We start from the raw sequence: 20,444 nt of genomic DNA, 5'->3' as shown, positions 1-20,444 counted from the left end.
TGATCTTTGATCTTATTTTGTCTAATTAGTTGTCCACTCATAACTTCAAATTCTTTAGTTCGCTTATTCTCCACACCTCTTTTATTATTTTTCCTTCCTACAACTTTACAACTCTCATCTTCATCCTCTCCTTCAAAACTTCTTTCTTCTTCACTCTCATCCTCTTTTTCCGCCTCTTCCTCCACCTCACATAGGAAGTCTACTATATCATCTGGGAAACTTAGGTCAAATACTTCAGCTGGTATTTTCCCATGGAATAAAATTTTAAGTTATCCTGTGTTTTGCTACCCATGTCTACCATGTCAATTGGTGGAATTTCATCTACAAATACAGCCACCAACAAAAACACAATTAGTAATTACGTTATTACAAAATCTTCCTTTTCTAACACAAATATAGTATCGACCTATGCGTAAACACAATACCAAAATTGTTTGGACGTCCCTTCCTCGTCAGTGTTCCACTTCCCTCAGATGCGATACGGATAATCTTCCCAATGCTTGTAGCTATCAGGAAGACCACTAAAACTCTCTCTTCTTTTTTTAAAGTGCACGCCGAGCATTATGAAATTGTCTTTCGGAGTGACACGAGGCCTTGTAATTGAGTAAAGCTCTTGACACCCAAATCTTCGCTTGTACTGTAGTTGTAATCTTCGCATCCTTGAAACTATTAACCAAAACGGAACTGACATCTGTGCAGGTGTAACATACCACCATTCTAAGATCCTTGCAACGGTATTATCCAAAGGAAATTTCAAACCATATGATAATTGGTGCCATGTTGCTACTACTTCATCTTCTTTGGTCTTTTGTAAAACACTTTTCACGCTGTCCACATTGAATTCTTGTAATGCAAAACGTTTCTTCATCTCCGTTATTGGAGTCTTCTTTGGTTGACCTCGTATGTATAGAGTACCCTTTGTCTTGGTCCATCTTCGTTGAAGTTGAATTCTCACCATTACCGCTTCAAATTTTCCTTCCAATTAGCAAAATCTACCAACAGATAATACTAATAATCCTTCTCACTGGTTTCGTTCTTTTATTCTCTTTATTTCTATTTAATTTGTTTCTACAACCCCATATGGCACGTTGTATTTATAGTGGGTTCTGATAGTTTAATTAAACAACAATTTTTAGTACTATTCCTTTGTGAATTAAGACTCCTGACCGTAGAACCCGCCCTCTCATACGTTAACTTCTTTGTTTTTATTGCCCATCCAAATTTTTCGCAAAACACCGACTCCTATATTAACTTCAGTTAAGAATTCGCCTGATAAGTCGGCCCTACACTTTCACATGGGTCCTATTGCTCTTTTCATTCATTTGATTAGCGGATTTTTTTTTTTTTTTGCTCTTTTCATTCTCTTTTTACATGGGTCCCGGTCATGCTCTTTTCACATGGGAAATCTTTTTGCCCTTCTTACTAATTAAAGCCGGTCTTACCTAATATAACTCCTCTTCCAACAAATATTTTGTCATAAAGCCGGTTCTACCAATACCAATACCAATTCTTTTTTGTTTTATTAGCATTTTATGGCTCATTAAGCCCATGGATCCAGCCCAAATCAATTAAGCCCAAGGGCTTAATTCTAGCTACACCCAATAACTGGTCTATGTAAGAATATGTCCAGGTTCATTATTGTAGAATATAAGAATAGAGGTTCAAAGGGATAAAAAAAAAATTTGACAAAAACAAACACAGTCCTCGTAGGACTCAATCTCTTCATTCATATAAAAAATACTTATTCTAACAATGTGAACTACATTGAAACTTGATCCCTAGAGAATAGATCTTAGGTACGTAGGCAGCCTTTATTTGGTTTAGTTTCATCTCCCCCAACATCAAATTCCTCTGTTTCTTAGTGTGTTCTTTACCATTGCTCTCGTTGTGTTGAAGTAGGTTCCTGCCGAAACAGTTTGGTCTTCTAAGAACACAACATCTCGACTTCGGATTACCTTCCTGTTAATCGGATCATAGAGTTTGTAACCAAACTTTTCATCTCCATAACCCAGAAAAATGCACTGCTTGGCTCTGTCATCAAGCTTAGATCTCTCATCCTTCGGAATATGCACAAATGCCTTACACCTAAATACCCTCAAGTATCCATAATCAACATCTCTGCCTGACCATACTCTCTCTGGATAATCACTATTTAGAGACTTTGACAGCGATAGGTTGACCACATGCACGGCTATACACATTGCTTCTACCCAGTAGGTTCTAGGTAGCTTAGAGTGAGATAGAATGCATCTCATCCTCTCTACAATAGTACGGTTCATTTTCTCTGCTATTCCATTCTGTTGTGGTGTCTTGGGAACGGTCTGCTCATGACGAATCCCATGACTCTGGCAATACTCTTCAAACGGCCCAATGTACTCACCCCCATTATCTGAGCGGATACACTTCAACAACTTCCTTGTCTCTCTTTCCACCATGTTATGGAATTTCTCAAATACGCCAAATACTTCATCCTTGGTCTTTAAACTATATGCCCATACTTTTCTTGATGCATCATCAATGAAGGTCATGAAGTATAAAGCTCCCCCGTGGGACTTCACTTTTATAGGACCACATAAGTCTGTGTATACTAGTTCAAGGACATTGTCCTTTCTGTGAGACGGGAATCTTTGGAAAGACACCATGTGTTGCTTTCCTACCAAACAGTGAGTACATGTATTTAAATGTGTACCTTTAACATCTGGCAAGGCCTTTTGCTTAGCAAGAACTTTCATCCATTTTACGCCCATATGACACAGTCTCTTGTGCCACTGTTTGGAGGAAGCTTTTTCTTCTACCGCATTCACTTCTGCTTTACACAAACTAGCCTGTGTTTTATAAAGAGAGCAAGTTTTCTTTCCTCTGGCTGCTACAATGGAAGCTCTGCTTACAGTTTCCATACCCCGTTACCAAATGAGTTTACAAAGTCGTCGTCATCTAATTTCCCAACCAAAATTAGGCTTAGCCGAATGTTAGGGACATATATTACATCCTTGAGTGTCAAGGTGTAGCCGACATTGGTTTCTACATGAACATCACCAATGTCTATAATCTTCGAGACTCCACTATTACCCATCTTCACTTCATCGTATTCACCACAGTTGTAGGTTGTGAAGAATCTCCTGTGCGGTATGACGTGATAGGATGCTCCTGTATCTATCATCCACTCTGTATCCTGGCCTGAGGTACTAAGACAGCACACACCACAATTTAACACAATTCCCACTAGATTGTCGACTAGTGCGGTAGTATCTCTGCGTATGTTTCCGTTCCTCTGCACCATGTCTTCATGTATACAGTTATTCTTCTCATCCTTCTTCAGTGTTTTGCACTCATACCTGAAGTGACCCTTTGTGTCACAATAGTAACATTGCCTCTATGCCTTAGGAGTTCTAGCTTCACCCCTAGATTTACTTATGTCATCACCTCTAGAACGAGATGGTTTTCTGTTTCTACCTCTCCCCCGTTTCTCTGTGACAAGGATCTCTGAGTGAGAGGAGCTGCCTTTTGAACTCCTTCTAGTCTCCTCATTCAACAAAGACACGGTAGCCATCTCCATGGTAACGATTCCATCCTTGGCTGCTCCGTGTAGAGAGACTGCTAACGTCTCCCAACTTTCGGGTAGAGAGCCTAATAGAAACAAAGCCTCAACTTCATCTCCCAAATTAATCTTCATCAAATGCATCTGGTTGATGGTATTCTGTACTTCGTTAATATGCTCAAACATTGAAGAACCTTCTTGGTACTTCGTGTTGGCAAACTTCTTAACGACCAGCACTTTGTTTCCGCTCGACTTCCTCCCATAGAGGTCTTCGAGTTTCTTCCACAAGCCAAAAGCTATAGTCTCTTGGGATACATGGTGAAAGACACTGTCGTCAATCCACTATCGAATGTACCCGATTGTTTTTCTGTCAAGCTTGCTCCACTCTGCCGCAACAACCATTTCCGGTCTTTCTCCTCCATTCTCAATGAGTTGTGCCTAGTCCTTGCAATAAAGCAAGTCTTCCATCTTGGCTTTCCAAATGGTGTAGTTTTTCCTATTTAGACTCGTCATGCGAGTGTTCACGGAATTGTCCATCTCTACAAGTTATTTAAACTAAAATCTTCTCTCAGGAGTTTTGTCAAACACCTTCCAACCAAGATTTAGATAACACCCTAGGCTAATATAACCTGGCTCTGATACAACTTGTTGGGGTTTATACCAATACCAATCGATTCCCCACTACACAGATAACTTGTATTTGAACAATAACAACTCCAATCAACAATCTAAATATTCTCTACAACCAAACTAACATGCCCAACTCGCTAAACAACTATTAACAACAGATAATAATATAAAGCAGAAAAAGCATACCACAACACAAAGATATACCGTGGTTCAGCCAATGGTACCTACTTCCACAAGAGCTGGTCCTTTTATAAAGTGGGAAGGAAGATTACAATCACTCATTGCAGTCTCTCACCTTACTAGATCACTCCTCTCTCTTTACTAGCTTGTCTCTCTGTAAAGGTTATCTCTCAATCTTGATTGTTTTCAAGCACTAGGTGAAAACATGGGCTTTTTGACTCCTGGCCCGGATAGGAATTGACGGGTACTAATAGTCAAGAATATATTTGACGGGCTTTTTATTAAATTGATGGTCCATAACCATCAAACAAAAATTTGATGGTCTACGCTTGTCAAGAAAATTTTCCCGAAAATCCCAGTCGAAGCGCGAATACCTTCCCCCCCAAAATTTTCGCTCTTTTCCAATTTTCTCACTCTCGATTTCTATTTGGTTAAAACTCAAAACCAAAAACTCGCCGTCATATACAATCTCCTTCCATACCTCACAAGCAGCAGCTACTTCAAGGCTCCATTTGCAAGCCTCGTGCCAAAACTAACAATTTCATCTCTATAGCAACTTCAAACAACTTCCGCCAAAGCTAACAAATTCAGCAAGCTTCAATTTCACCGGTTTGTTTCTTTTATTCAGAAAAGATGTTACTTTTTCTTTAATTAGTATATTGGGATGACGCATCTTTCTCATGAAATTTATTGGAGTTGCTGAGGGTTTGTTTATGATATGGGAGTGTATTAAAAAATTGCTTTGTGAATATTTCATTGTTGTTGTGGGGTGAATTATTAAGTGATATTGATGGTGTTGAAGTTTAGTGGATAGTAAAGCGAAATCAGATTAGTGCACACAATTGTAACTCTTATTTGGCTTGTGTCTGCTGATTTGGATATTGCATTTTTTTTTTTTTTTTTGTGTCCGCTGATTTGGTGTGACACTTATATATTACATTTTATTTCTATTTTGTGTAAGTCGAGCTTTTTGAATATATCTAATCTTGAATGGTATGATGTTCTTGTTTGAAATCAGTTTGCGTTTGGTGAATTCATTACTTACATTATATCTAGAATTTGGTGAACTCATTATTTAGATTTGAATAATTTATGTCGCAAACCGAATCTGATCAACCTAGTGACTATCAACTTGACTCTGAACCTAGTGACTCCGAAGAAATCGAGGAACAACATGAAAGCGAAGAACAACATACAGGTGACTTTATGATATTGATTTTTTTTCATAAATGTTTAGTTGTTATTATTTTTACTTTGTTGTGTAATCTAATATATCGAAATCTTTAGGTCCAAAGAAGAAAGTTTGGTTCAATTTTAATGGGCTACCTGTTGGTCCTGGTTCTACTCAATTTGACACCTTTATAGGCAAAATGGCTAGAATGTATTGTGCACCTAGTTACGCTGACTGGCCTATTATGCCAGATGATATCAAGAAACACGTTTTTAAGAGAGTAATAGTAAGTACATTATACTCTTATTATTTTATTTTTTCCCCTCTAAGTACATTTCTAAACACATTCTTCTTTGTGTTGAATGCATCTACTGCCAAGGAATCAGTTTAATTATACTATAATTTCCTTGCTGCCATGTCTCAATGCCATGCCCATACCACGTGCCACTACTCGTAGTTCAACTGACGAGCCATTGTTGGCTGCTATAACCTCACCTGTGTCGTTGCGTAGTGCTGCAGCCCATCCCCCCAATGATCCTTGTAACGTCCCATTAGTGTTTAGAGTGTTCTATGATATAGGTTATCGAATAATTGTGTATCAACATACGCTGAAGCCCTGAAATTTTTGGTGGTTTATAATTGCGAAACACACAACGTCTCATTAGTCAAATTTTCCAGTATCATTGAGCATTTTGATATAGATTAGAATGTGTTTTTTTTTCCATTACAATGGCAGAGAATGAAGCTCAGCAGTTTTGTTCTAGGGAGACTAGTATTGTTCTCAGTTTTTTTACTTCCATTTTAGTTTTTTTTTTTTTTTTTTTCTTTTGATTGCATTGTTTCTTCTAACCTTATCTTCTTACATTAGCCACTTTAACTGTATCTCCATTCAATGAATGAGCAACTACTGCTTGCTATATTCTCCACTGTTTCCATATGAGGGAGAGTAATAAATTTTTGTCCTCTATTTTTTAACTTTATTTCCCTGACAGAGCGAGTATTGAACTTGTCTAGGGGCCCTTCACTTTCATGGGACGACTTAGGTCTCCTAAGCATGTTAAGGTTTACTTCCTTGACTAAAATGGTAGACTCTCAAGAGTTGCCTCTGCAGTTGGTGCTATTCTAAGAACCCCTTATTGGAGCTCCTTCTTCATGTATAAAATCCATTTAGGGAACTAAATAACTAGAATGATTAGCATAGAGACCTCAAAAGAGAATGTTACGATGTTCCAGTTGATATACTTGATCTTGGATGGGAGCAATGGATACATTATGTTGTTGGTTTTTTTAATGGTCAAAGAGCCATATTCCCGTCGTGAAGCAAAGACACTTGAAAATGCTTGGAAGACTATAAAGCGCTTGAAGCCATATTCCCATAGAATGTATCCACCTTACCCACTGCCTCTTGTAATTCTAAGTGTCGGTTCACTGTTGAAAATTGAAAATTCAAAGTGTTGGTTTTAGCATTTAGTCTTAGCAATTTGTAATACCACCTGAAAATTCTAAGTGTTAGTTTCTATCTGTTTTTGCCTAATTTCAAGAGTTTAGTCCTCTCTTTTGTTAACAAGTACGGGTTTTAAGCTATTTTTATCTTTTCTTGTTTTATATTGAAGGTTGTTTATGATCTTTCACCTACTCGCCGAGTTGATGTTTTGCTAAAAGCCAGCATATCTTGGAAAAATTGGAAACACAGACTTCGCAAGGTTTATGATCGATATTCAACCAATTCTGAGCGTATGGAAAACATACCAAAGTGTACAAAAAAAGAATATTGGGAAAGCTTTATAGAAATTTGCTCGACTGATGAAGAGAAAATTAAGTGAGAAAATAGCAAATTATCTAGGGAGCACATAAAGTTGCCACACACATCTGGTAGACTTGAATGTGATAGAATCGAAGAGGAACTGGTATTTTATATTGTTACTAACAACTTTTGGATTTACCAGAATATTGTTATATGCTTAAGAGTTTGTTTTCTTTATAGATTAAGGAAAGCCCAAATGGTACGGTCACAAGAACGCATGTGTTTGTGGCCACACATTCAAGTAAGGACGGATCATGTCCTTTTCTTGAATTGAGACCAAGTCTGGTAATTGGAATTCTTATTCTTTTATTGTTCTTTAACTTTAGCTCTTAATTTCATGGTGGAAAAATTTGTGTATATGACTATAAATTTTGTTTTTAGGATGAAATCAAGCGGCTTGTGAGCCCTGACCCCTACTTGGGAGAGAAAGATTTGGATAATGATCCTGTGGCAATGGTATATATATTTAGATAATGGTCATGTTAGAGCAGGCATCTATCTAGTATACTCTAAAAACATTCAGTTGATGTATGTGTTAAATGTCGTCCTTTGTTGAATGTAATCATTTTGTCTTATGATTAGGTCATTGGTTGTGATGGCAAGGGTCACATTCGAGGACTAGGAACTGGTGTTACAAAGACTGTTGTACATGCCTCCGCTCCTTACATCAAAATTGTTGAAGAAGAAAAGAGAAAACATGAAATTACAGATGAAAATGTCAAACTAGTGATGCAACGTCTTGATGAAGAGACAAGGGCATGTAAAATTCTTGAGGAAAAGTTAGAGGGTTATGCACCAGAGTTCGAAAATACTTCTCCACAGGTAATGAAAGATGACTTAGTGCAACATTTCTTTATACATGTAGTAATAATATATATCGTGTGTGTGATGATTTTTCCTAATCTAGAAACACAAATATTTTTGTTGATGATCAAAGAACAATGAGAAGTATTGGATCAAGAAGAAGAAGAGATGTAGAAGATGATGAGTTGAACCACGTTCTTTAATGGCTGCCTACGTATCCTGTGAATAGGAATCAAACTCAAAGCATAGTTCAACTATCCTATTTATAAGAATAGATGAGGTTTCCCAATTAGTGTTTAACTAGGAGACCGTCTCTTGTTAAGTCTCATCTTGACTCCTCTAGAAGCCCCATGTTTCCCGAGTTAAATAGGTCTCCTTTATTGACTTAAACAACAGAAAAACATGTTTAGGTTTGGAGTAGTAGTTAGAGCTCCGAGCCTAGCAGTTGAGTTCCGGATTTGGAGTTCATAGTTAAGAGTTGGTTATACGAACCTACTACTCCAACTAGTTCCAAAGCCCACGAACCTGCTCCAAACCTAGTAGTTGAGTTCCAGATTTAGAGTTCATAGTTAGGAGTTGGTTATACGAACCTACTACTCCAACTAGTTCCAAAGCCCACGAACCTGCTCCGAACCTAGTAGTTGAGTTCCGGATGTGGAGTTCATAGTTAGGAGTTGGTTATACAAACCTACTACTCCAACTAGTTCCAAAGCCCACGAACTTGCTCCTCTTGTCTCACTTCCGAACCTAGGAAGTAAAAGAATTTGGACTTGAAGTGTGTTTTGGTACTTTCTACCCACACCAAGACCATATTCGAGCCTTACGAAGATGCTGCCACGTGATACATATCTATTTGCTAAAATATGCACACACAGATGCCTCCCATTTTTATTCATGGGTTGTGAATCAAACCCTTAAGGAAAAAGGCCGGGTATAGTAAAAATGTACGCGACATCTTATGCCTCGATTTTCTTTGTGGAATATATTGGCAAAATTTCGCATTACTTCAGTGCAAGGAACGGTAAATTCGGACCTGCCGTGACCATGGCCCGAACCTTGTATATTAGGCCGAACTTGGTGAAAATAGGTATTGCCATGCCTTGTGATGATCCGGACTTGGGATTACATTCCGGAACTAAACTTCGTGAAATCCGAACGTGCAATGCATTGTGATGATCTGGACTTGGGATTACATTCCGGAACTAAACTTCGTGAAATCCGAACGTGCAATGCATTGTGATGATCCTTGGGATTACATTCGAACTAAACTTCGCGTGAAATCAATGCATTGTGATGACCGGAACCAATCGAGCCTTACCAACTCCACTCTGAGTGTAAGTCGACAGCGCATATTTCACAAAGACCCGGACTTGGGATTACATTCATGAACTAAACTTCGTGAAAGCAGGACCTGTCATGCCCCATGTTTACCCGGACTTAGGTAGATTTCATTAAATCACCTTGACTCGGAAGTGCAACCCGGAACTGGGCCTTGCGAAACTTGAGTTGGGCCTTGCCTAATTGAACTGTTGAACATAACAAAATAAAAGATACCCTTCGCTAACTCTGTTTTTACTTGCTCAAAACCCTTTCTTCTTCCTTCTTCCTGCTAGTACCGTCTACTCCAAGAAACTCGTTGCTGCCGTCGGGAAGAATTGATATTGGATTCATAAGAATAAAGAACAAGCATCAATAAATTGTATCTCTTTCGCCGATTGAGAATACCCGATTGAGAATAAAGAGTAAGTGTGAATCTCTTTCTTGTGTAGAAATAGCCTTTATTCAATTTGAATCAGGTCGTCTCCCATGAAGTTCTTAGAAAGAAAATTAAGTTTTGGGTTGACGATGGCCATCCTTCACTGCAAGAACTAAACGATCAGTTCTGGTTTCACTAGTTGAATAATCACTTCCAAGTCGATCAAGTAAGCAACCAGTTTCGACTTTACCACTTGACCGCACACTCCCAATTTCGATGTCTCGCCAATCAATTGTGGGTTCTTCATTTGTCAATGTGGTTCCGGGTTCAATAATCAACAAAGCAATACTGGAGTCGCTACTCAGAGAGAGCAGTACCGGGTTCTTCAAATGACAATGCAATTCCAAAAGCATCCGTTAAGAAGGCAGCTCCGGGTGCATCACTTCCTGATGCCTTATCAATAGAAGCAAACCCACTTTTGTTGACTGAGACATTATTTTCGGGTCAACCACTCAACTGAGCACTTCCATATTCTTCAAGTCCGGCTTCTCCAAGAGTGGAACTGTCATTTCTGGTATCGTCTAAGACTAAGATCATTACGGACCGGAACACCATCTCTTTGGAGATATTTCACTCTTCTTATTGAAACATGTTTCATGCGTCAATATGCCTCCTTATATGCAAGGACTCTGACATTGACGTAAACATCAAGTATTATAGTTCGGATAAGGGGAGCTCCAAACTAGAATATCGGACTTCCTGATTCTTTTACCCAACTCCGGATTTGGACTTTCAATAGAGGAAATTGAGTTTTTTACTAGCTTAGAAGTGGAGTTCCGAACTTGAACTTTCCATAGAGGAAGTGGAGTTCCTAACTAGCTAGGAAGTGGAATTCTGAATTTGGACAAGTTTCGAACTTCGACAAGTTCCGAACGTAGAGTTCCTAACTAGCTAGGAAGTGTGGAGTTCGAACTTGGACAAGTTCCGAACGTGGAGTTCCAGACTAGCTAGGAAGTAGAGTTTCGAACGTGGAGTTCCTAACTAGCTAGGAAGTGGAGTTTCGAACTTGGACAAGTTCCGAACGTGAAGTTCCAGACTAGCTAGGAAGTGGTGCTCTTTTATCCTTAATTGCATAAATATGTATACACAGATGCCCCACTTTTCTCTCAGACGATGGTTGCACATTCAACCGTTGAGGGAAAATGACAAAAGTGTCGAATTATATATTATACAAATTCGTATTCCGAATTTTAGAAAAACAAGGTTTTGTAGGAAAATAGGGTTTGCCCCTGTGTCAATTCCTGTAAATACTTTTAGTTTTGTTAAGAAATAAGACTTTGTAGGAACGTAGGGTGTGCCCCTATATTATTTCCTGTAAAGTCCTTAAATGATCTGGTATCTAATGCATAAACCGACACTTATAAGCATAAGATATTAGAACTGCTCTTAGGAGGATAAAATCCAAGCTAAGTTAAACTTTCTCCATCACACGGGGAACAACACATGAGATCTTTCACTCATCATCCCGAGAAAGTTTTCTACAGGTTCTGATACAACTTTGGCCAATATATGGGATCTCTCACCCAACATCCAAAAAGTATCCCAGCAGAAAATTATAAAAGAAACAATGCTCTGAAAAGATAAATATAACTTTTATTGAGAATTGATTGGCATAGATCATGCCCCTAGTATAGTAGAAGCAGATCCAAATATGTGAAAATTTTGTCTCTTAGAACCTAAGAGTAGTGTAACATTACTTGGAAACAGTACATGTTAGCATCGAGATTCACCGCTGGAGAGGTGTTTCTAAATTATTAATAAACAAAAGGACCTTATTCAAATTATATTAATAAAAGTAGGACTTATTCTAAATTTAGTGAGGGAGGTATTTCTAAATTAAGTAAATAAGGAGATTTAAATTTTCCTACTCAAGAGTTGAGGAGGCTTCCAAATGACCCGGCTATCATATAGTGTAGAGATTACTAGCATACGTGCACACGCATGCTCTGCGTGTACTATCCCAAAGCCCATTAGAAATTGTTGACGTGAAAGAACTACATTTTAATGACATTTATACCCTTTTTAAATAACAGAATTTACATCTTAGACTCAGCATAAAAGTCTGTAAATAAGAAATAACAATAAAGGTAAAATTGGAAAAACAAAAGTCCAAACAATCCAAACAGAACTGTTACCTGAGTAGTTTTCTTTACAGAGTAAAGATTAATCTCTCCTGATTTCATAGTTATCAAAAAAAAATCTCTCATGATTTCATGTGCAAGAGGGCATAATTGTCCATTGGAAGACAGATCGATCTCATATCAAACTCTTGAAATGTGGCTATTGACAAAAAAAAAAAAATTATCATCTTCTTCAACGCATATTCTTGTTCTTGGGAGGTATTCTCTTCTTTTTCCTTGTTGGTCATCTTCTTCATGTTACATTTCCAAATATGGAATACTCAATTCAAACTCTTCCCATTCAACCAAATCTCATCTTAGTATTTAAGCCAAGAAATTGGTGCTCCAAGATTATAACTTCTCTTGATAAAACTCAAAACTCAAAGGTAGAACCCATAAATCCAAAAAGCCCTTACAAATTATAATAACTAATTACCATATTGAAAATTCAAAATCACTTACTCCCCAACTCTCAAAAATCCTACAACCTTATAATCAATCCCACGAATATAATCCAATGGAATAAGATGATATATATGGGAAGGGATAGAGGCACATTCATTATGAGCACATTATACCCACATTTCCGACATACAAATGAATTAAGGCCTAGTTTTTTGTGGAGATGATCTCCCAACCATGAAGATCATTCTCACAAAAAATCATAATATTTGGATATGTCTAACCATGTAAAAATTAATGTTCATTTGTGTTCATTTTTTGAACTTTTCATCTAACGGTCTAAAAGTTTTGTGAGCATGTTCTAATGTTAGACTTCTTTGAATGAGCTAAATTTTGTGAGCATGCATATTCTCCATGGTGGGGAGATCAATCTATAAAAAATCAGCCCTTAATTCAACTTTTAAGTACATGATTTTGCTTGAATTAATATACAATGTGGCTATAATGTGCGCATAAGAATGTGCCTCTATCCCTCCCATATATATATTTTTTTCCTTTAGTGTTTTTTAATTGTTTTATATTGTTTTGAGAACGAATTTGTGGACAAGCTTGTCCACAAATATCAACTTTTCATTAGTCCAAATGTCCAACCAACTTTTGGGTAGAAAAACACATTTTTCAGGTAGTAAAACCACCTATCAACACTTGATGTTTTGTGGACAACAACTGTATTGTCTTTGCCTCTTTGGTAAGCCCCCCATTTGCCTTATTATTATTATTATTAGAGTCGTGCTACGGGGACATCTACTGGTTGTTACCTAAGTGACAGACCAATGGCAAATCTCCACGTGGATGTTGTGAAACTAGATATTGGGTTATTTAAAGAATGATGAAAATGGCGAAAACATAAATTAAAGAAAAAAAAACATGAATTATGGAAAAATAGAAAATAAAGGGGAATTGTAAAAATAAAATAAAATCACGGGATTCTGCAACACTTCCAGCTAGTCGTTCGGTGTTCCTTATTCTTCCAACCATTTTCTTAATCAACTAAAACATCGGCCTCACATCTTACTCTTCATTCTTTCTCTAAATAACCAAATTTCAAGATTTAGATATGGAAGATGTTGAAGGTGAAGATTGTGAAGTTCTGCATTCTACTCTCGGCAGCAAGAACAATATAAGCAATGTGAAACTAAAACCAACACTTAGTATGAAATTTTCAAGCTTTGAAGATGCTAAAGACTTTTATAATTGTCACGATATGCAAAAGGGGTTTGGTACAAAAATCAAGAATTCGTATAACAAGAAAAATACTGATCAAAGGTAATTCACGCAGTTCTTGTGTTCTAAAGAAGGATTTAAGGTTGAAAAGGAAAGAGTTTTGTACAAAAAGCCAAACTTAAGGGTTGGTTGCAAAGCACATATGAAAGTAAAGTTGATGGATTCAGAGATATGGGAGGTGATTGGCTTTGACTTGGAGTACAATCATGCATGGGTTTAAAGAGCGAATGTTTAGATCACACAAGCACATGGATAGTGGTATCAAGAAAAGATTAGAATTACATTGTGAATCGAGGATAAAGCTAACCAAATCATATCATAACATTGTAGTTGATGCAGGAGGGAATCAAAATGTTACATGTGGGCAGAAAGAAGCAAGGAACTATGTTGGCAAGTACAAGAGACTAAAGCTAAAATATGGAGACGCAGAAGCAATGCAAAAATACTTTACAAAAATGCAACAGAAAAATCCGAATTTCTTTTTCAGAGTAGATCATGTTGATGATGGACGAGTACGAAATGTATTCTGGGCTGATGCAAGGTCGAGAGCCGCTTATGGTTATTTTGGGGATGTAATAACATTTGATACAACATACTTAACTAATCGGTACGATTTGAAGTTTGCTCCATTTGTTGGAGTGAACCATCATGGTCAATCTGTGTTGTTTGGTTGTGGGTTACTTGCGGATGAGACAATTAAGACATTTGAGTGGATGTATAGGGCTTGGTTATATGCAATGTCTGGACACTCTCCTAATGTTATAATCACCGACCAAAGTAATGCAATGGCAGCAGCTATAGTCAATGTTTTCCTTAACGCTCGTCATCATTTATGCCTATGGCATATAATGAAAAAGATTGGTGATAAGTTAGGAAGCCTAACTGAATACAAAGCAATTAACGTGGTAATGAATAATGCAGTTTATGATTCTCTGAGGATCGAGGAATTTGTAGACGCTTGGAATAAAATGATTGATCAACACAAACTTCAAGAAAATTACATGGTTGGATACGTTATACAAGTTGAGGAAACAATGGGTTCCAGTATATCTCAAGGATGTTTTTTTTTGCAGGTATGTCTACTACTCAACGTAGTGAAAGTATGAACACATTTTTTGATGGTTATGTGATGCAAAAACTTCTTTGAAGGAATTTGTGGATCAATATGAGGCAGCCTTGAGTGATAAATATGAGAAAGAGAGCCAATCAGATTTTGTTTTATTCAACTCTACTCCTTTTCTAAAGACAAGGTGTGTTTTTGAAAGACAAATGGCTAATGTCTACACTAGAGCGATGTTTCTAAAGTTTCAAAAGGAAGTTTATAGCATGCCTTCATGTTCCAAGTCACAAGTTAGAGTGGATGGACAAATCACAACATTTGAAATTAAAGAACAGGTTATCGATAAGGATGGAAAACTGCATACTCCAAAGGCTTATGAAGTTCTTTTTATCAAGGCTGAAACTGATGTCTATTGTATATGTTGCCTATTTCAACACAAAGGGATTTTATGTAGGCATGCTTTATATGTTCTTAATGAGTTTGTGGATGAGATTCCTTCTCACTATATACTCCCAAGGTGGAGAAAAGATTCCAAGCGTAAACATGTTGAAAGTTGTGAATCACTTAACTTTAAAGCTAGTAACCTAGTTCAACGATATGGTATATATTTTATATCCTTGTACAATTCAAATTCTTGAGAAAGGGACATCATCAGAATCAAAGTTCAAGACTGTTTTGGGTGTGCTTCAGGATTTGAAGAGAAAGCTAGTAGATGAAAGTAATAATTCAGATAGTGTTGAGGATGAATTGGTTGGAACTCATCCAAGTGAGTCGCCTGAAAGTGTGCAACCAGGGTATGTGAAGTTCTTAAATCCACTTCAAGCAAAGCGAGTGGGACGACCGAAAGGTAGATTGTTATCGGAGTCGAAAAAAAACTAGAAATCCACCACCAAAAAGGTACCTTCATTACCAATATTCTTCTTGCTTTATCTTTTTAGAGTGTTATAAATAATTATACTTTTGTTGTTTTGCAGCAAAATGTTCTTCCTACAGTAACTACAGTTCCCAAGTCGAGCAACCACAAAGCAACCAACAAAAATGTATCAAGTCATGACACTTGTGGCAATGAACACAACATAACACAACCAGTTTCAGGAAAACATGAGTATGGTATGATTTTTTTTATGTTATAGTTGAACAATTAATTTCTTGTACTGTCCACACTAAACTTTGATTACAATATCAAGATGGTATTTTTGCTAGTTACCCGCCGGTTTCTTCACTAGCCAACTACTTGAACCTGGACAACTATACAATGCAAGTGGACAACATCATTTTCCTCAATTATTTCTACCAAAACAATGTTAGCCAAGCACCACATGTTTTTTCTAGCACAAATAACAATTGTGCAATACCTTTGAGTAGCCAATTTGACTTGAACAAATCTCAATGGGTATGTGGATGATTCTTTAGTGCTTAAATTGTTTAAGATACTTTAGTTGGATTACATTTCATATAAGTTTTATCTATATGTTTCTGGTTTCAAGCGACAACTAGTGATCAAGGACTATCAAGTTTTCGGTTGCCCCGTGTTTTGGATTTTTTTTCTTCTGTGAAGTTTGATTGGTGAAGGGAATTGTCTCTTTTATTTGTGGATACTTATGTAACATCTCTTTGGTCTTTCATTCATGAATACTTATGTAACATCTAGACTTGATGAGAAATATTTTTACTGTGTTTGGTTGTCTAAGTATACTAATATTGAACAGTAGGTACTTATCTTTGTGCTTAATAAAAAAAAACTCATAGTAGGTTACTCTACATTTAGCTGTCTTCGTTTCTTTCTTATATTGTTTTATAATTCTTATCATGCAAAAAAGTGTACTAAAAAGAAAACATAACCACTTACAACTCTTATGAAGCAAAGAAATGCATTAAAGAGAAAACAAAACCACTTACAATTCAACGCGAGCTATCAAGAAGCACAGTACCTAGCTCCATGCCTTGGCTAGTTAGACGATCTTTCTACAAATCATTGAAGGATCTTGGTGGAATTGAACCACCATCTCTTGAGATACATTGGAGACATGGTCCAATTCTCAAGTGCTTTTTCCATTTAAGCTAAAGATCAATTACACATAGTTGTTAAGCACATAATTGTAACGCTACTGTGGCATTTACTATATTTTGTCTCATAGAGGAGAATGCCACTATTTTCCAGAGTGTTTACATACCTCATTCAGGCACATGTTTGACTTCTAAACGAACCCCTACAATCATAGTCCCCACAATTTTGATTATACACATAAGCTTTTATTTCTTCTAGAAAATCCAACATTTAAAAACTTAATTAAAGACATTGCGCCAAAATTGACTATCTACAACCTATTAAACTTCCAACAATCCCACTTTCAGTTCACCCCCTTCTAGTAAAAGAAACATGTTTTAGTTCGTAGTAAAAAAATTTTGAAAAGAGAGAGAAAAAAAAAGATATAATTCACGAAAGGAGTTAATTGATAGAGGAAAGAGAGTTGGAAGAAAAGGAAAAAAATGAGGATAACATACCAGTAGACACAATAGGTGTATGATTCTTCGTTTTTTCGAAAAAAAATAAGTGAAGAACGGAAAGAATATTGTTCTGTGTTCGAGACTTCGAGTTTTATTGTTCTTCAAGATCAGTTTCCACTATACCATAACATGCTATTACTAACGGCAAAAAGCCATTGCTAATAATATTCGCAACGCTTTTTAAGCGTTGCAAATATGGCGTGGGTAAAGTGTTAGAAATATTTGCAACGCTTTTTAACCGTTGCAAATATTATTTGTAACGCTTGGTTATGCCTGTTTTGTACAAAACTTTAGCAATGCTTTTTAATTTGTAGCGGTTATGAACCGTTACTGATGGGTTGCAAATAAAAAAAAATAATTTCTCATATTTTGTAGCAACTAGCTAAACCTGCAAAAAGATGCCCCTTTTGTTAAACCCTGCAAAAAAATAATTTATCATTATCTTACTATCTTAGAAAAATATGGGGGTATGAGGAATAGTGACTTGGTGTCACAGGGGCAAAATTGTAATTTCGTCAGCTTCTATCTAATTCTCGATTTTTCTCTCTCTAATCGCTCTCTCTCAGTCTCCCCATTTCGCCCATTTGCAACTTTTAGATATCTCATCTTCTTGCTCCACGCCTCCACCGAATCTCCTTCACTCCTAATTTCATCCAAGAATCATGTCCAAAGTCATTTCAAAATCAATATTTACAACCACTCTTAATCACTTTGAGGATCAAAAGATTATAAGGAGCAACTAAATGGGATTACAGATTAATAAACACTTTCGATTTCTCTAATGCTTCAACCAGATCAGAAAATAGGAAGATAGTTAGGGATGCTCGCGAACCGATATCATCATCAGCATCATCATCATCATCTGAAGGTAAAGCTTTATCAATAACTCTAACAAGCTCTGTATAATCAATTTTGCTAATAAGAAATCCTTTGGTGAGGTAGAAGAAGTCAATACCTTCTTGCTTTAATTTTAGTTTCAAATGAAGCAAATGGAAGAGATAGAAGAAGCCGATACCTTCTTTCTTTCATTTTGAACAACATGAAGATAGTAATTCTTTGTAAGTTAGCATGACAAATTTTAATGCAGTTTAAAAGTAATTGACTTTGAATAATTATGAAACTTATATATGTTAAAACACGTTAATCTTCCTGTGAGAATGTTAGTATACTAATTGTTTATCTCTCCTGCCTCATTTAATTTTGGTAGCAACTGCCATTTGATTTAAAATGGATGATAATTCAGCTGCATATCAATTATCTAATAATAATAATAATCGGTTGGAGCGAAAGCGAAATCCGTATAGAGAGCGTCGCCAGATGATGACTGGGGAACAGCTAGAGATTCAAAAAGAATGTTGGTGGTTGCAATATAGAGAATATAAACAAAATATGAGTGATGAGCAAATTGCCACTGAAAGAGAGCGTGTGATGAGGTTTCGTGTAAGTGCACATCACGGGAAGTTGTCGAACAAGCACCTAATTTGTTTTCAGTTAGTGCTAATGAACAGTTGAAGGTTTTAGCTGATAGGTTTCATAAGCATGGTGGTTATGGTTTATGGTCTGATAGAGATAGTCCTCAATTGTTTCAGACTGAAAATGGTTTACCTTCGGCGAGGTTTTTTCCAAAAGGCGTTGGTCATAATGTTAAACCTTATGGGCTTAGACAGAATGAGAATTTAAAGGATAAGACTGAGGGGAATGGAAGGAATGATTATAAGAGGAGGTCTAGAAAGAGGGTTACTTATCCGCGTGAGTCATATAATATTGAGTTCGATAGTGGAGCATTTCAAATACTATTGATAAAAGATAAAACAGATGTAAAGGGTGGTTTGAATAAATTAAGCATTTCAGCTGGTATAGAAGAAATGGGCGTGAAGTCGCGATTAATGGTAAAGTCTAGGGAAGGAGATGGTAGGGTTTTGTCACATAAAAATTTGAGGAATAAATGGGATAGATAAAAATAGTTATTACATGATATAGAGAAGAACCATTTATATTGTGCAAAGAGGTAGAAATGGGTGTTGTAACGCCCGTATATATTTATTTATTTTTTTATTTATTTAAAATTCGCTGGATTGGATTTGGGATATGTGGGCCTGGTTTCTGGGCCCGAGTCTGTATTGGGCTTGGGTTTCAAACCCAAGTATATAATCACATTGTTCTAGATAATAGGGTTTTGGAGATAAAAAAATAATAAAAATGGAGGCGGCTTGTTTGCTCGAGCGTTGGAGCGCGACAATTCGGACGATGAGGGATTCGTCGGGTTTTAATACAGGTGAGTAGATATTTTATGGATTTATTTTATAAAATCCTCGTTACTGTCGATTTCTTTTCGGTTGAAATCTGTCGTGTTGTTAAAACTTAAAACTCTAAAATTTGATATAGAACTGTCGAGCTGTAATACTGTGGCGGTGTGACTATTTTTATTTGAACTGTTGAAGCTCGACAGAGCGTCAATGGCGGTGCGAGCCAAACCAACGTTTGTTATGTATATTGTTGTGTTGGTTGATTAAGGGTTAATGTTATCGATTGAGTGTTGGGTATGCCGTCGGTTTATGGGTGAGTCTTTGCGAAGCTCGAGGAATGTTAATGGCGGCGCCCAGTTTTATTTCAAACTTTGTTGTTGGTTGGTGGGTTTTGGTTGTGTATTTGCAGGGATTATTGGTGATGGGGTCGTGTAGTGTGTGTGAGGGCGGTAAATGGGAGCTGTCGAAGCTCTGTTAATGGCGGACGAGTTGTCGATCTAGTGTGGAGGAAGGGTTCAATGAAATTTATAATGTAGTTGTGTTGGTTGTCGATTGAAGGGGGTGTGTTTGAGTGTGTGGGGGATGTCGGAGGTGATAGAAGCCATTAATGGCGGACAGTCCAGATCTACTTTGGAGGAAGGGGTTTGATTTAACTAATTGGAGTTTTTGGTTTTATTAAAGGTGTTGGGTTTTTCAAATTGAGTCAAACCGATGTGATGAAGTTGGAGGAGGAGAACCCGGTGGTGGCTGGTGGTGGGGGATGTTAGAGGAAGAAGATGACTGGTTTGGGCCTGGGGCTTGGGCCTTAGATGGTTGCTGGGCCGAATTCTATTTTAGTTGGTTTGGGCCATTTTCATTTTAAGTCTTTGGGCCAATTTTCTTTTAAGTCTTTGGGCCGGAACTTAGATTGTTTTGGTTGGGCCGGTTCTGATTTCCGTTTT

At 37.1% G+C, this 20,444-nt stretch overlaps 1 protein-coding gene across 1 annotated transcript; it reads left to right on the top strand.

Annotated features, from left to right (window-relative positions):
* Positions 1 to 13,895: 13,895 nt before the first annotated feature.
* On the top strand, positions 13,896 to 18,163 carry LOC147483501 (protein FAR1-RELATED SEQUENCE 6-like). The gene is made up of 5 exons (XM_086579577.1): positions 13,896 to 14,762; positions 14,839 to 15,304; positions 15,393 to 15,580; positions 15,724 to 15,854; positions 18,052 to 18,163. Exons 1-5 carry the CDS (start codon positions 13,896 to 13,898, stop codon positions 18,161 to 18,163), a joined length of 1,764 nt encoding a protein of 587 aa, XP_086435703.1.
* The last annotated feature ends 2,281 nt before the right edge of the window (positions 18,164 to 20,444 follow it).

This window comes from Coptis chinensis, chromosome 8 (assembly GCF_015680905.1).
Source record: "Coptis chinensis isolate HL-2020 chromosome 8, ASM1568090v1, whole genome shotgun sequence".
Lineage (NCBI taxonomy): Eukaryota > Viridiplantae > Streptophyta > Magnoliopsida > Ranunculales > Ranunculaceae > Coptis > Coptis chinensis.
This window is presented reverse-complemented; position numbering and strand designations above follow the sequence as displayed.